Consider the following 18535-nt stretch of genomic DNA (forward strand, 5'->3'; position numbering starts at 1 on the left):
GCATTGAAATAAGGTGGCTTATAATAGCATTATATATTTGCCAATATCATTGAACATAAATGTTCAAATTAAAAAAGATTTGACACTTTAATCCAAAGTGAAAAACTATTTTTTAATCACAAAAAGTAGAATCTATAAAATGAAATAATTGCTACCTCGTAATGCATGTTTTCTTCAACAATTTAATTAATCGTATCGTGCTTGTTCCAATGTCCGTTAAAAAAATGCACATACAGATTTAGGGATTTCTTTGCATGGCGTTCACGCGAGTCTGTGTGGGACAAAATAAAATCTGCTAGAGCAAGCGTCATGAAGATTGGACCTAAAAAGTGGCTCCTATAGTATACATGTAAACAAGGCTTCACTAAAGTCAAGCAAGGAAAATTGCCCCGCCGCTAACGGCTAAATTGTTCAACGGACCGGAACCATTTTCAAATGGTCAGAGATATAATTTGAACAAATGTTCTGAGCAAGTTTAGTGAAGTTAAGACAACAAAGAATGTGACCACTAAAGCGTTTACAAAGTAAATGTTGACGACGAACACAAAAGACGGACAAGAGGCGGTATCGCAAGCTCGTCATGAGCAGGTTGTACTCAGATTAGCAAAAATAACTATTATTCCTATTATTTACATTAATTTAGGTTTATTATGTTGTAGAATAAATATAATTATATCAATAACCGCATACACAAAAGTATGGAATTCTTTAACTTTCATATACACATTTACATACATGGTCAATGTAACAGTATAGTACGGTATTCGTAAAGTGTACATTCCACATAGGAACATTACTATTCTTATACAAGAAGCGGGAAAAAACATTTGATGCTGAAGACAACTGGGTACTATCAAGTAGAAAATGCCGTCAAATACTGTATACACATATTAGCGCGTATTTTTATTTAAAAAGTAACAAAAGCGCTATTGTCACAAAGATACAAACCGACATACTCTATTTTTATGCGAAAATTTGTGAAAGTATCAGCTGAATATTTAGTTTATCTTTGACCTTCACTTGCGACCTTGACCTTCCAACTAGGGGCATTATTTGTATGTGCGCCAATCCATCTCTGAATGCTTTTGGCTTCTGCCACCTTCACAATCTTAGTTATGTTCAGGACTGTTTTGACCTATAAACTTTTATTTGAACAACAATTTGGAGCAAGTTGTATGGAGATTCCACAGAAAATATTACTTTTGTAGCATTAAAATGTTTACTATAGCCCTGTATGGAAAACTGCCCGATGTTCAAACTAGGCAGAGATAAAATGAGAACCAATGTTCTGAGCAAATTTCATAAAGATTGGGCAAACAGTGTGACTAAGAGCGTGTTAACTTGATTGAATTATAACCATAATAGGAAATCGGATGGGCCCCAGGCAGCTATGTTTTCAAACAATAAGAACCATTTTCTAATTCAGCGAAGATAACCATTTTCTAATTCAGCATGTTTATCATTCAATAGAAAAAAATGTTCCTGAGCAAGTTTCTTGGCTATTTGGACGAAATTGGATTTCTAGAGTGTTTACAAGGTTGAACTATAACCTTTTGTGGAAAACTTCCTCGCTCCCAGGTGGCAATATTTTCTTACTCCACTGAGATATAATTAGCAACAAATGTTCTCAGCAAGTTCCATGAAGATAGTACAATCAATAAAGACTCTACAGCATTAACAGTGTAAAGGTTAATCATGCAGGAAGAACGACGGACAAAAGGCGATCACCCGCCTAACAACAGCAGGTTGTGCTTGGTTAAGCAAAAACACACCTGTAAATTAAATAAGTCTCGTTCTGAGAAAAACGGGCATAATGCATGTGCGTAAAGTGTCTCCAGAAGATCAGCCTGTGCAGTCTGCACAGGCTAATCAGGGACGACACTTTTAGGTTTTATGGTATTTTTTAGTTCAAGGAAGTCCCTCCTTATCGAAAATCACGTTTAGGTGGAAAATGTCGTCCCTGATTAGCCTGTACAGTCCGCACAGGCTAATCAGGGCCGACACTTTCCGCTTTTATGGTATTTTTAGTTTCAAGGAAGTCCCTCCTTACTGATTAAGTTTAGGCGGAAAGTGTTGTCCCTGATTAGCCTGTGCACAGGCTAATCTGGTATGCCACTTTACGCACATGCATTAAGCCCAGTTTTCTCAGAACAAGGCTCATATTGTTTACATCGATAAATGATTATAAGGTTGTGAAGAAAATATACCGACAACTGCGTACACAAAATATGAGAATTCTACAACGTACAAATAAGCATTAAAAGATCATGAAATATAAATCACCAAATGACAAATCTTGTTTAAAAACATACATTTGCCTCTTTGATGGGATTAAATACATGTGATGCTCACAAAGTTAATATTCATGGTGAAAATTGTTCTCTCAAACTTTTACTAAAATACAAAATTGATATGTACTAAAATAACAACTCTGAAAAGCGATCAATGTAAAAAAAAACACACACACAAGCGTCACCCACCATAAAAAAGGAAGGAATACACAATGATTATTAATTATAGGAAGCAAGTACTTTACATCTTGTTGAGATTGAAAATAAATAATAACCCTCAGTAAATCTGAGATTTTCATTGAAAGAGCTAATCAACTCTATATAAGGATTTTATTGAACACAATGATTGCGCCAACTTTAATAATGCTGATCCACAGCAATTTATTACCAGACAGCATCGTTGCAATGAATGCATTCCCCGAGTCTGTAGACACAAGATTGTATGCAATATCAATCTACAATCCAGTGAATATTTCACATAACATTTCACAGAAAGGACAAATATGAACTAATGACAATTTAAACATACGGGAATGTAGAAAGAACAACAAATATTAATGCAGACCTCTAACAGGCCTATGTGAGCAAAACAATACAAGAAGCCCTCTTGGGCAAACCTTGCAGTAACTCTTGTGCGTTAGTATCTTAACATATTAGCCTCTGCAGTCCGCACACTGTAGTCAAGGCAAACAGTTTTCACTATGGTTCAGTTTATTTTTTAAAGGAAGTTCCTTCTAAAAAAAATCCAGTCTAGGTGAAAGTGTTGTCAATACAGTCTAGGTAAAAGTGTTGTCAATACAGTCTAGGTGAAAGTGTTGTCCCATATTAACCTGTAAAGCAGTGGTCAGCTAACTGGGTAAAAATACACATACTGCTTGTACATCATAAAATGCAATTTTCTTTCCTGAATTGAATGTTGATTAATGATTTTATCAATATAAATAATTTCAAGGAATCAACAACAAATATTTAACTTGTTATTTCTGGCATTGACCTTTTCAAACTGCATAATAAAACATATTCTACCATTCATTTTAATTGTACGATAATTAATAAAAAAATTAAATGATGATTACTATGGAATTATTAGTTTCAAACATAACAATGTAGATACAATTATACACCATCAACTATCATCATAATAATTGAATTGATGACAATTATATACTCAGTCAAAACGATACTTAATTGGAAAAAGCTCTAAAAATCCAACATTTCACCCAAAAATAAAATAAAGAAGATTGGGTTACACAAAGACAATATGGCTAATACCTTCAAAAACTGTCTGGAACTATTAATTACAATATTAATAATTTAACTCATGTCATCATATTTAAGGAATGTCAAATACTTTACATGTATATATTTTCAGTTGAACATCAAATATATACAATTTAAAGTATTAACTGCAGAGACAATTTAACTACAACAAATGATTTTTGCAAATTGTTAATAAAGATTTAGAATACAAATAGTTGTTTCACACTTTTATAAAAAATTATCTACATATTCAGTCAAATGCATATTTTCCTAAAAAAATATGATAACAATTTAGAAAAACTTAAGTATACCGGTAGCACCATTTTTTTCATTCAGGTATCTCTACCTTTTATCAACAAATATCCTTCATATAATAGTTTAAGTGTAAATTGAAACCTTTACTTTCACTTTTAAGATGAAGCCATCACTTCATACAATAAAATCAAGTCTTATCCAAGTTTACCATCAACAAGATAATTTATTATCATTAATAGAAATGCATTGATATCATGGGATCAAACAACCTAAATCTAAGCATGTGGGCATTCAGTCGCCCTTCTGTAATTGCTATCTGGGACGTCGTGAACATCGTGTTAGGCACATCAGTAGGGACCCCAGCGCCAGCACTATAAGGTATGCTATCAACATCGTGTATCGTCTGGGAGACCATAGCACTGTGAACTGCACTGTTTTGTCTGCACCTGTAGGATATGACAGGTTATCTTCTCTTAGTTTAAGTTTAAACCTTTTTATTTAAGCTTGATTGCATTAGAAGCTTAAGACTATTTAAAACTCTTAAGTCCATTTCCTGTGTACTTGGTGTCTCTTGAGGAGATCTAAAGAATGCTTCCACAATGGGGATCAAACCCATGACCTCCTCATTGCTGGGTGGACACCACATTCACCACACCACAGCAACCTTTGGATTCTCTTCCAATCACATACAATAATGTGAGTTTAGAACACATCATCTTTTCTATTTTCCAGTTAGAAATAAACATAAATAATAAGTCAACACAAAAAAGTTAAAACAATTTAAGGCCAAATATATTTGTATATATAAAGTTATTAATATGATAAATTTATCATGCATTTACATGATCTCCAAAATAACGATATCATAAGGAAAACTATTTATAGAAACCCAATAAATTTGCTAAAGTTAAATGAAATGCATATATTAAAGTCATTTATTGAATGAAAATAAACAAGTAATGCTCAGCATTGTTAAAAGACTCACTGGCAATAAAGTTAGTCTGAAACATGGCATTTCCAGTATCCAATATCACAGACTAATAGCACAGTACTATTTATGCCAAACAGCATTAAATATAACAGAACAATATCAAAGACCTATTGATCCCATATTATATCAAATATCATGTACTTCTATCACACACCTATTTCTGCATTACTCTATACAATATCACATATAGTTGATTTCCAACTTGCATTAAATATCATAGATACCTTTCACCATTGACTATTTATTGCCAGACTCTTCAATAACACAGACCAATTATTTCCAGAACTTTCACAATATCACAGACTATATAGCCCAAATATGGCTAATAGCACAGACCCATTAATATATTGCCAGAACATTAACAATATCACAGACAATATAGCTGAACCATGGCTAATATCGCATACTTATTATTGCCAAACCGTATCCAATATTTGGGGTGCCCATTCTGTAGCTGGCAGTGGGCACGGTGATCTCAAACATGGAGTTGGTTGCAGTCATGTCCAGGGTGAGGTAGGAGTCCAGATAGGTCAGCTCCTGCTTGCTTATGTCCCAGCTATACTCATCGTCACGGAGACAGTCGGTGCACGAGTGAAGCCATGCCTAACAACAGAAACGTCAGTGCATGTGTGTAAAGTGTCATCCCAGATTAGCATGTGCAGTCAGCACAGGCTAATCAGGGACGACACTTTTCACTGTTTTTGTATTTTTTTAATGAAGTCTTTTCTGAGTGAACATTCCAGTTTAGGCAATAAGGAGGTAAAAGTGTTACACATTTAAGGCACATGCATTAATAGAGCAAGACTCTATTCAACACAAGCTCTTTAAAGAGGCAATATCTGACAGAAATTGCATTTTATTTAAAACAAAATTGGGGAGGGTGCGTTTAAAGGGGCATTATGAGGGAGTATTTGTACTCTGTATAAAAGGTTATTTAAAAAATATTAACATTTTATAAACTATATGTAAAAATCTAAATGTTCAATAAATATCTGAATTATGTTTACAAAAAATGGATACTTTTTAAAACACGCTTAACTGCTTCATTAGAATTTACATTATAAATATAAACCATAATAGACATGTATACAAATAAATTGCATTTTATGCATTCATTAAAATAAATTCCATTTCAATGGAAAAAAAAGCAGGCCCTAACAAAACTGTTGGTATAAATCATAAAAAAGTAAAAAGGCGCTTGCATATTTTTCTTTACAAATCTATATACTTAAAGAATAATTTGTATTCAGTTTCAAAAGATTGCGTAAATTATACACTGATAAATTCTAGAAATTCCTAGGTAAGTAGGATGTATTTCTTTTTGGAAATAATCTTTTTAGTGACATTGTACACATAGGTTTATGAATCAGTATTTTTTAGTTGCTTTTTAAAGAATGCAAAAACATAATTATTTGCTTATGATTAGGCACATCATTAATTGGAAATCCGTAAATGTACACCATAAAGTTTTTCCTTAAATGCAAACATGATTGTAGATAAATCCTTTTGAAATCATAATTTTCACACAAGTCATATGAATTTGATCTTAAATAGTGCAATGGTTAGAAAGTTGTTTTTTTAATATAATTCAAACAGGCTATGCACCAAGATCTTTGGGATACGCAATTATCTTTACATATATATTAAGTTCATTTTATGTTTTAAGTCTATATGTTTGGACAGTTTATTATTATAATACATTCAAGATATAGAGAATAACAGGTAACTGCCCCATTGTTTTGTAATATATCAGGCGTGGCTTAGAATAATATTTTAAGTTATTTTATTCATGCCAAGCCTGATATATTACAAAACGATGGGACAGTAACCTGTTTTTCTGTTTATCATACCACATATTCCTAAAAATCTGCACGACAATCCATTTTTTATATATAAAATGTACTGATCCCCGCTGATTATTGCTGATCCGGCTTTTACACGTTGACATAAATGTAGCAACGGCGTTCGAAAAGACGACACGAATAATCGCTTATTTTATACATTGTACATGTATAGAGAAAACAAGTTCTTTGCACTACGAATTGGAAGAGTACACCCGCTTTAATTATAAACTGTCATGAATTGGAGATCAGGAATGGACTGCAGCGACAAATCTAATCGAATAACACTCTTCATCGAAAAGTTTGGAGACGCCATTTTGGAGATGTGTATTGAATGTAACATTTTGATGATGGTGTCAATATTGACATAAGCGTGCTAAATCGTTTGTTTAAATAGTTGAGGATTAGCATACAGTAATCATTTGTTTTGACTTTCTGTGCAACACTTGTGAGTGCAATGTCTATATCGATATTTAAGATTTATTGTCCCATTGATGACGTCATTTAACTTCTGTAGTGCGGGCTGTTGTGATTTTTTTAAAAATAAATGGTTTTTATGATTTATGATCTTAAACTAGAATAAAATATGTACATTCTTGGTATCAAATTGTTTGTTTTGTTGAACCTGATTCATGTTGATAGAAATTTTTGACTTTATTGCAAATCCCACGTAACTTCAAATATTGACTGATATAAGAACTTCCTGTTGACCATGATATAAAAAAATATATGAGGCAACGTTATATCAGTCAGATATCAATGCGGTGGTATGATAAAATGATATCTAAGCATCATCAAAAAGCAGCAGTGAATGATGGTATGGTAGCGATGTTTTGTCCAAGGAATAGTAAGCTGAACTGAGCACAGAATCGATTAGAACATCTAATTATATGCAAATATATAATACATTACCGTATGAAAATGTGCAGAAAATATCAATTTCGGTCGCAATCTTCGTGTGATCTACAATAAAATCCAATTATTCCGCATAAGTCATGCAATAACTTATCATTTATAATAGGTTTGTTAAGTATGATGTTTTAGAGAGAAATGCCGGGGAAAAAAAGAAGTTGAGTAACATGAGACCAAGATGCATATGAGTGCCTGTCATACCCAACTGGCTTAAGAAATAAGGACTGTCAGAACAAATGAACCATACCATTCAATGGTAAAATTTTAAGAACATCTGATCTCTCATTTACTTCCGATTTAAAAAGGTCACATCTATAATTAAACAAAATTCTCAGTTGTCATAAATTGCACTAAGTAAAAAGGCGCTAACATTTGAACTCCACAAAAATTGATGATTCCACACTTAACATGCTTGCCTTTAGCCAGTGGAGATAACATAGAGGATATTTGTTGGATTCGGTGGATTATCGATTTTAATTCACGAGTGATCATAGAAAATAATATTTTCACGAGTGGCGCAGCCACGAGTGAAAATATATATTTTCTATGATCACGAGTGAATTAAAATCGATAATCCATCGAATCCAACAAATTTTCTTTTTATTTTATGCTTTATTTCACAGTTTATATACATTGTTAAAGAGTTTAACTAAAGAATTTCGTTGGGAACATGACGTCATTTCGTCAAAAAAATGACGTCATTTAACATAAACAGTGAAAATTATCGATAATTTTCACTGATAATTTTCATTGTTTGAAACAGTGAAATTATCAGTTTTAATTCACTGATATTTCTCTATAAACCACCGGAAAGCATAAAATAAACTTGAGTTATAGATCTTAAATTACAAGCAATAATATAGTATCCTTCAACCTTCCAACCAATGCAAGGCACATTGCACAATTTCTAGAGGTGTTAAATGTACATGCCAGGAAAGGAGACACATTAAATCAATGATATGTATACTGACTGGATACACAAAATGCTTGACATTCACAGACATGAGGTTGTGGTTCAGCATAACTGTGATCGGAGATGTGATCTTCTTCTGAAGATCTTGGGCATCTTTGAGTTTCCTCTCCGACAGCTGGTATGATACAATGTCAAGCTAGAATAGAAAGAAAACTTGCAACATGCTTCAGCTATTGCCAACTCTCATGGCTGCTATGATATTATGTAACGTATTTACTACAACTCTCACAGCTGGCATGTTATTATTTACACATCAACAAGGAAGAAAACATGCTTTAGCTATTACCAACTCTCAAAGCTCGTATGATGTTATTTTCAGATAAAAGAGGAAAAAAACATGCTGTAGCATTACCCACTCTGACAGCTAATTTGATAGAAGGTGCAAATGAAATGTGAAGAAGACATGTTATAGCTATTACCCTCTCTCATAGTTTTTTATACAAATAGAAAAGGAACAAACATGCTATAGCTTAGCTAAGAACCTTTATGACACCTGCAACTGGTAAATTACTATATCCAATTAAACTGAGCCACTTTATAGTTTGCATTCCCATTGATTGCTGAATTTATATTAATAACAGACATCTTAAAAGGGATGAGAATATGCTGTTTTTTTGTTATTTTTTTATAGTAAAACAAGAATTCAGGCATTGTGTACCAGTCTGAATATGTTTCCTATACAACAGGGCCAAACTTAGCTTTCCCTGTATTATGAGTAAAATGTAATATTCTATTGATTAAGGACATTCAACATTTTATGGAACTGTGTAAAGAAAAATCAATTACAAAATGCTATCAAGTGATAATTAAAAAATTATTTAATCAGTTTTGACAATAAATATTATTTATTTTATGGTAATATTTTCATATACTGGTTAACATGTGCTCTGAACAACTGACAACCAAACTTCAACATACTTATAAGAACTTTTACGTACAAAAACGCATCTCCTACCTTTGCATAATCAACAAATCCAAACTTGATAAGGTCTGACACATTTCCAAAGGTCCTTTCATAGCGGTCTCTTTTCCATTGGAAGGGAATGTCATAGTCTTCACCACCTATATCGTTATCACCAGGAATGTATATTGTCTGAAAATGGGAAAACATCCTTGTGTTTGACACAGTTAATACATACTTAAACAATTCATTTAACATAACAGTGCGGGGTTTAAATCTCAGGACTATGTTTAATTATATTGTAATAACCCGTATGAGGTGTCATGCCTTAATATTGAAATTAAAATCTTTAAAATCATGCAGTTTTTCTCACAACAAAGCTGTTGGAGGACACCAGGCTTGACTTAACTTGTTGTTTGAGTTTCTCGCTTTATTGTTTCATTATGTCCAACTGTTTGATTGTACAGTCGGCAAGTTATTTTAGCCATTAAGTAATTTTAGTACTTTCTTAATGTTTAAAATATCTTATGAGACACAAAAAACCTTGATTTTAGCAGATATTATTTTTTTATGACAACAAAAAGGAAGCTATTGTATAATTAACAAGGGCTGTTTGTAAAACATGCATGCCCCCCATATGGGCTCTCCGTTGTAGTGACAGCCATTGTGTGAATATGTTTTTGTCACTGTGACCTAGATCTTTGACCTTGTGACCTGAAAATCAATAGGGGTCATCTGCCAGTCATGATCAATGTACCTATGAAGTTTCATGATCCTAGCCATAAGCGTTCTTGAGTTATCATCCGGAAACCATTTTACTATTTCGGGTCACCGTGACCTTGACCTTTGACCTAGTGACCTGAAAATCAATGGGGTCATCTGCAAGTCATGATCAATCTACCTATCAAGTTTCATGATCTTAGGAACAAGCGTTCTTCAGTTATCATCCGGAAACCATTTTACTATTTCGGGTCACCGTGAACTTGACCTTTGACCTAGTGACCTCAAAATCGATAAGGGTCATCTGCGAGTCATGATCAATGTACCTATGAAGTTTCATGATCCTAGGCATAAGCGTAATTGAGTTATCATCTGGAAACCATTTTACTATTTCGATCACCATGACCTTGACCTTTGACCTAGTGACCTCAAAATCAATAGGGGTCATCTGCAAGTCATGATCAATGTACCTATGAAGTTTCATGATTGTAGCCATTAGCGTTCTTGAGTTATCATCCGGAAACCATTTTACTATTTTAGGTCACAGTGACCTTGACCTTTGATATAGTGACCTGAAAATCAATAGGGGTCAACTGCGAGTCATGATCAATTTACCTATCAAGTTTCATGATTCTAGGCATAAGCGTTCTTGAGTTATCATCCGGAAACCATTTTACTATTTCGGGTAACCGTGACCTTGACCTTTGACCTAGTGACCTGAAAATCAATAGGGGTCATCTGCGAGTCATGATCAATGTACCTATGAAGTTTCATGAGCCTAGGCATAAGCGTTCTTGAGTTATCATCTTGAAACCATTTTACTATTTCAGGTCACTGTGACCTTGAACTTTGACCTAGTGACCTCAAAATCAATAGGGGTCATCTGCGAGTCATGATCAATGTACCTATGAAGTTTCATAATCCTAGGCCCAAGCGTTCTTTAGTTATCATCCGGAAACCACCTGGTGGACGGACCGACCGACAGACCGACATGTGCAAAGCAATATACCCCCTCTTCTTCGAAGGGGGGCATAATAAATGCTTGAATCCTAGGGGCTTAATAATTCTTGAGATAATATTATTATCCGGGTTTATCCCACAATGATTGATTAAGATTCAATTTACTTTGATCTAACCCATCCCAAATGAAATAAATGGTCATCTATGAATCAAATTTGATTACAAAAACTTAATTACATGTAGTTTTCAAGTCATTATGTACAAACAATTTTCAAATATTTGCTCACTGTTACCTTGACCTTTGTCCAACACAACCAATATTTATTCCAATGATAGATCTACTGGTAAATATATGTAACTTATGTGCGTAGTTTCAATACACAGACACAATTTCTTAGTGAGTAATTGAGCAGATACCATTTGTCTGTATTTAGTAACAGTGACCTTCACTCCATCTGCAATCTCAAATGAATTTTTGGAACGCATTTATGTATCTAGTACTAAATACATGACAATGCAGTAGCTTGCTTTCTAAGCAGAGTCATTTTTTTTACTTTGGGTAGCAGTGACCTTTACATCATGCATACTGAATGCAAACCCAGCTAGGATGGATATTAGTCTTGATATGTTTTCATTCATTAAAACAGCTTCATTTATTCCTAAGTTATTGAGTAGAAATATTTTGTTCTGTATTCAAAGGACATGACATTAAATGGGCCAAAATGAACCCAGTTTCATTCATTAACAAAAAAGTATACATTTTGTTTAATAAGTGATAACCCTTACAATTTGACATCTTTTATATTATAATTCATACTACTTATAAAGACATTGGCCAAAACATGTAAACTTGAAGCATATATCGAACAACTTTAATAAACAAATTATAAATGAAATGTTATACAATAATGCGCAGTAAACCAAAGTGTTAAGGGTTAAAAACTTAACCTTTATGAAACTAATTTGTGTATAAATGCTATAAAATCTACCTAGATTTTACCTTCATGAAACTAATTTGTGAAAAGATGCTATATAATCTATCTAGACTTTACCTTCATGAAACTAATTTGTGAAATATGCTATGAAATCTATCTAGACTTTACCTTCATGAAACTAGTTTGTGAAAAGATGCTATGAAATCTATCTCGACTTTACCTTCATGAAACTTATTTGTGAAAAGATGGTATGAAATCTATCTAGACTTTACCTTCATGTAACAAGTTTGTGGAAAGATGCTATGAAATCTATCTAGACTTTACCTTCATGTAACTAGTTTGTGAAAAGATGCTATGAAATCTATCTAGACTTTACCTTCATGTAACTAGTTTGTGGAAAGATGCTTTGAAATCTATCGAGAGTGGACTTATACTCCTCTGGAAAGGCCTTACTTCCCTCGTCAAACAAATCACCCAGAAAGATGATGACATCTGGCTGGCTGTAGTCAAATGCATGGGCAAACGTTTTCCACAGGTATCTGAAGTTTAACAGGCAAATTAATCTCACTCACAGGCTTGATGCATTTGCTTTAAGTGTCATCCCAGATTAGCCTGCGCAGTCTGCAGAGGCTTATCAGGGTCACCGCTTGCTGCGTATACAGGACACACAAATAGAGGCCCTCATTATTGAAGGCGTATCACAAGTATCATTCTATCAAAAATGAAGAAAAAATTCATCTTGAAGGAAGTAAAAGAAGGCAGAGCGACATTCACAAATCTAGCAAAAAATGCATGCTTTGAATTTTATCAAAGCTTTAGCTTCATCCTACTCCAATGTGCAGTATTAAAACATGCATATACAGTAAGCCTCGGATAAAAATAGTGAAGTTGGCATTTTCTGGCGATACCAGTAAACAAATATGCCGTCAGCATGAACTTCACTCTTTTTCCATATTTACTGGACCATGGTAAAATATAATACTAAATCAGTAAATTACACTCATTAAGTAGCAATAGAAAAGGCTGCGAAGATTAAAAAAGAAAAATACGAATCTGTAATAAAGAAAAAAATAAAGAATCCATCTATGCAATTAGAGGCATTTATGGTTAACCTATTACCACTTAGATACGCACTTTGATGCATTTGTAGTCCCTTAACAAATCAAATTAAATGGAAGACCTTTCTAACTAAATTAATCTCCAACAGTATGATACTGATGAGTACCAAACAGCATGAAACCTTAGACTGCAATGAAATTGCAAGCAGGTCTGGCTTTATGCTTATTGCATATAGCCATTTTTACATTTCTTCTGATTGGTAAAGGTTCAAGGATCAATTGACACATAAAAGCAAATTGTAAGTTGAGTATCAAGAATGACAATTAAACATGTACATAGCAAGGCTTAGAAGTATTGCTAGCAATACTGGCTTCCCTTACTTGTGAAATGTCAAAATCCCTTCTTTTTTCAAAGGAAAAATAACCCCTAAACTCCAAATGTTGGCCCAGAACGACTGACCGAAAGACCAAACGAACAGTGTTAAACCAGTGAAGGACTAATACACAGAATCAAAACATGCACAGCGCCTTCCATTTTGTATACGTCCTATATACTTTAATACCAGTACATATCATAGAGAAGTAAGCATGCCTGTCAACATCCCAGCGCGTGATCATGCCGAAAGGGAAGAAAGACTCATCTTGATAGCCCTGCAGCTGTGGATCTCCTATCAACAAGGCCACTTGGCATTTGTTTAAGTCCCTAAACAATAACAATATTTACTTATAAACTAAGCAATTTGATCACATTGTTATTAGGTATACGTGCAATATTATTAAAATCAATTTTAAATTGAATCATTAAAAAAAATATATGTATGGGTCTTATAAAAGTAATGATAATGAAATACATGTTTTCAAATAAAATATGGGTACATGTTAAGTTATAGGATACAATGGACCTTCAATGGCTTGAATTCACAGTGAGCAGGAAAAAAATCCATGATAACAGTTTTTCAGAATTTGAACATGTTCAGGCAGTAAGAGGCCCATCTGGCTTACCGGTATTTTAGATTTTATTTAAAAATAACAATTGCAGAGAATTTAGATAATTGCTATTTACTGAAAACAACTATAGATTTTAATTATGTATTTTGTTCAATTTAAACATGTATTTACATGTTTATAGTTGAACATTTGTTCTTAATATAGGTTGCCGTAGCGTAGTGGATAATGGTGTCCGCCTATGGACTGGGAGGTCATGGGTTTCATCCCCACTGTGGAAGCATTCTTATCTTGTACCTTTATGACACAAAGAACTGGTTCTACAATGTACCCTGGAAAGACGTGAGAGCGTTTCAATAAGCCTTGAGCTTTCGATACAAATGAGATAAAATAAATAGGTTTAAACTTAATATCTATGTCAACAACTTTCAGGAAATAATCAAGTTGAACACTGTTATTTGAAATAAGGCAAAATTATCAGAAATGTGACGCTTTGATCTTCATAAATACAGCAAAATCAAAGGAATTATACCAGTACGAATCAGAATACAGTTATGTGTATAAAAATTAAGCATTGCCGCTCAAAGATACATTTGAACTTCAAGACAAGAGAGTTATAAGGATTTAGAGTCTACTTTAATTTGCTTTAAATATTCTTGTTAATACCTGTCAATATCTGGAAATGTAGGCCACCTGTAGCTTTGTATTTTGTATACAATATATTCATTCATGAATACCACCAACAGCAGAGCGGCTAGGAATATTTTGGCATCTTTCCTGATTGGCCATCCATTGATTAACATTGTTGAAAAATTGTCAGTCACTTTTTGTCATCCCTGGCCTTTGTATTTCCTTGCTTATGATGGGAAGTAAAAACAAAATAATAAAATCCATACAACTAACATCAATTAAATAGTAAAACAGGCACATTGGCACCACTTAATTATATTTATTTCAATGGAATTACTTTTTAATAATAAACGAATATGAAAATGTGTGTTTAAATTTTAATTCAATATACAAATAACTTTTTTTTTCAACAATTTACCTTAAACAAGTACAAAATGAACTTAGTAATAAAGAACTTGCTCAAGAAAAGGGGCTCAAATATTTTTCATTTGTATGTTATATTATAAATTTTCAGAAAGTTACCATATATAAGATTAGTACAAAAACTAGGACTCTGAAGATTATTTTGAAGCTCTAGTTGAGGGTCTCACATTTTCTTTTTTAAGGAAACATTTAAAAGGTACCAAATTACTGACATGCTACCATTTAAACTTTATAACTGTATCCTTTTAAAATTATCAATACTCTCCTAGTTGTTCTAAAACTGAATGACAGTGAATGTAAACATTCTTTTCTGGATGATAATATTAAGGCTCGATTGGTCATTGTCCGCTTGGTACTACTAACATGTACCCCGGGTACTCTTAAGTATACTTACATGTACCCCGGGTACGGTAAATATACTTAAACGTACACGGTCAATATTAGACTGTACCAGAGTTGTTTTCCCGCTCAAATCCGATGTCGTAAAACACGCTACCGATTACCGTAAGCGGTATTGTTTATCTTCTCTTTAAAAAACTGCATCAATATATGCTTATTGAGTATGAGTTTCGACAATATATATGCCATTTAACAGAAAATTGACAAGAATGTTAACATCATTAATTAAACAAAAATAGTCGACAACGACCGATTAAGCGTTAAAATTCCCGGGAACGTTTAAGTATATTTACCGTACCTGGGGTACATGTAAGTATACTTACGAGTACCCGGGGTACATGCAAGTAGTACCCGAGCCGACAATGACCAATCAAGCAATATTAAGTGCTTATCCCATTTTAACAATGGTGCCAATAAAATCTAAATTAACAAGAGCTGTCAGAGGACAGCGCGCTCGACTATTCGAGTACTTGACAGTAGTAACGTAAGCCATCATGGGTAAATTGTTCATATTTAATAATTTATTAGACGATCTTTAAAAAAAAAAAAGTAAAAAAAAAAAATTGGGGGGGAGGATAGGGGGGGGGGGTGAGAGGGGGGTATGATGTGGGGTGGGGTAAATTATTATATTAGATGATGTTTAAAAATAAATGGCAATGTAAGCAAAATGTTCAATTATCTAAGTGTAAAAGGGGCCATAATTATGTCGAAATGCTTGATACAGTGGTCTGCTCTTGTTTATAGGTTGGGGTCATGTTGGTAAACAAGTATGCACAATATAAAAGCAATATGTCAAAGGATATAGGAAATATTTGGGGTAGTACGCAAACTTTAACATAGATTTATCAATAATATGCATATTCTAAGTAAAAAAGGGGCAATATTTCTGTCAAAAATGCTTGATACAGTTGTCTGCTCTTGTTTATAGGTTGGGGTCATGATGGTAAACAAGTATGCAACAAATGAAAGCAATATGTCAAGGGACATTGAAAATATTTTGGGTAGTACGTAAACTTTAACATTTGCTGCATATTTTAAGTGGAAAAGGGGCCATAATTATGACAAAATGCTTGATAGAGTTGTCTGCTCTTGTTTATAGGTTGAGGTCATGTTGGTTAACAAGTATGCAAAATATGAAAGCAATATGTCGGGGGACAATGAAAATAATTGGGGTAGTACAAAAACTTTAACATTTGCACGCTTACACAGACGCTAACGCCGACGCTGGGGTGAGTAGGATAGCTCCACTATATATATATTTCATATATAATAATCGAGCTAAAACTTATTGTCATTGTCAAGTCATAGCTTCCAGTCTAACCTATATTTGTCTTCTTTTGCTTAATTATAAGTGTTTATCATTTCATTAGAAAATATTCTTTGATGTGAAACACTTGAATATTTGCTTGGAAGAGTCCTTATAATTAAACTATATATATATAATCCTTATGTAGTACAAATGTATTTTAAAAATTAAAACTTCAGAAAAGTAATCATGTTGGACTCGATAATTTTGCAATAACAACATCCAACTGAGTGTTTTAAATTAGCTGTCCAAGTGTCAATGAATTTGTTAACATATCCCTTATTCTCATATTATTAGCCCTCCTCATTGTATCATTACTTTAACAAGTCCACTTGAAAAAAACCTCAAAAACTTAAGTGCAAGACATTTAAACTTTTAGAAGTGTTAAATTATTTGCTGTTAATTAATGACAATTTTAATAAACATTTTCATGATTTCCATGATATGATTTTAAAATTATGTAACACATAATTGGGTTAGTTTGTTTATGGTATATTAGTAGGTTTACCAAGGGACTTATGCATTATACATGTATACCGGCTAGGTCCTTGGTTTATCAAATATTTTATGAGGGGCGTATACATGTATGTGAAGAAAATGTAAACATATTTTAAGAACAATAGGAGCGAGAGCTTAGTTTTCCTTTAAGAAACTGTTTATTTCAAGAACAGGAAAATGCATATAACCTTAGCAACCAATGAAAAAGGCCGATATTACAAGAAACTGTAAACATGACTTGATACAGATAACTAAAGGGAGCTTAGCCTAGCCAGTATTTTGTCAAAATATTGCCATTTTCCAAGAATACACATTTAATTACAGATTGACATTAAAAAAATTGTTAAGTCTTTTGACTCAAATAATTAAATGTATTCATAACGAGGGCCGATACTATGCATTGACATGCTAAATGCGAAATGCAAACATTGTGTATGTAAAGGAATTCCTTAGACTTTAAATTATTATAACTGCTTTTATTAAACTTTAGGACACATTAAAAACAATCCCATTTAAACTCGAGACCCTTAGCTGCAATTGTGATCTAATTCAGTAAAATAAACTTAAACCTGAACTTTTTTTAGTAAGAGTGAGGGAAATTCTTCTCTAATTATAATATAAGGTCAAATTAATGGACCACAGTCAGAGATCCTGCATAATCAACCAAACAGAAGTTTTAATTAAATCCTGTGCTTACAGAAAACAAGTGGTTATCGCATGAAAACTTTAACAACAAATTCACCAACAAATATATCAGTATAAATATTTGACAAAGTGTCTAATTTACTCAAATTAAAAATGAACTAGTCTAGTTTAAGAACAGATTGGCACGATCAAAACAAATTGCCCGAATATAAAAGGATGTGACCAGATGTTGGCATTTTAAAGTTAATTAAGATAATCAAAAAAATTTACATCACACAATAGACTAACTTTTTTAGTAGATTTAGTAACTAGCCAAGTTTTGAAATCATGGAAGGTTAATACTAGGGGACGTTACTCTCACCAAAAAGCATAATGGTTACATGATACTAATTGTTGAAGATCCTGATAACAAACTTTAAGCGTCGCCAGCTGAGGATCAAAGCGCCTTATTATACAATTATTGACTTTATGTGTACTCTGGAGCCATTTGCCAAACAACCAAGCACACCAAATATTTACACAAAACATACACACGGCTCTACACAAGAAACACAAACGAACACATGTGGTGTCTACGCCTTGGATATGGTGT

At 33.2% G+C, this 18535-nt stretch overlaps 1 protein-coding gene across 2 annotated transcripts; it reads right to left on the minus strand.

Moving 5' to 3' along the window:
- Window positions 1-687: 687 nt before the first annotated feature.
- Window positions 688-18293, minus strand: LOC127865904 (uncharacterized). Of its 2 annotated transcripts, XM_052405965.1 has the most exons (9): window positions 18232-18293; window positions 14709-14898; window positions 13690-13800; window positions 12416-12578; window positions 9479-9616; window positions 8522-8659; window positions 7551-7601; window positions 5205-5400; window positions 688-4252 (listed from the first exon to the last, which is right to left on the minus strand). In XM_052405965.1, the coding sequence occupies exons 2-9, from the start codon at window positions 14843-14845 to the stop codon at window positions 4119-4121; spliced, it is 1068 nt and encodes a 355-aa protein (XP_052261925.1). In that variant the 5' UTR covers window positions 14846-14898; window positions 18232-18293; the 3' UTR covers window positions 688-4118. The 2 variants fall into 2 exon arrangements, with proteins under 2 accessions (XP_052261925.1, XP_052261926.1); XM_052405966.1 differs by lacking the exon at window positions 13690-13800.
- Between the last annotated feature and the right edge of the window lie 242 nt (window positions 18294-18535).

This window comes from Dreissena polymorpha, chromosome 2, assembly GCF_020536995.1.
Source record: "Dreissena polymorpha isolate Duluth1 chromosome 2, UMN_Dpol_1.0, whole genome shotgun sequence".
NCBI lineage: Eukaryota > Metazoa > Mollusca > Bivalvia > Myida > Dreissenidae > Dreissena > Dreissena polymorpha.

What these genes read in the sequence shown, in the direction of transcription:
- LOC127865904 (XM_052405965.1), bottom strand. Translation starts at nt 14,845, where the DNA reads ATGTTAATCAATGGATGGCCAATCAGGAAAGATGCCAAAATATTCCTA. An exon ending in GATTTGTTGATTATGCAAAG is followed by an intron (nt 8,660 to 9,478) that starts GTAGGAGATGCG and finishes TTTCTATTCTAG; the next exon opens with CTTGACATTGTATCATACCA. An exon ending in TCAAGCATTTTGTGTATCCA is followed by an intron (nt 7,602 to 8,521) that starts GTCAGTATACAT and finishes ATTTTATTGTAG; the next exon opens with ATCACACGAAGATTGCGACC.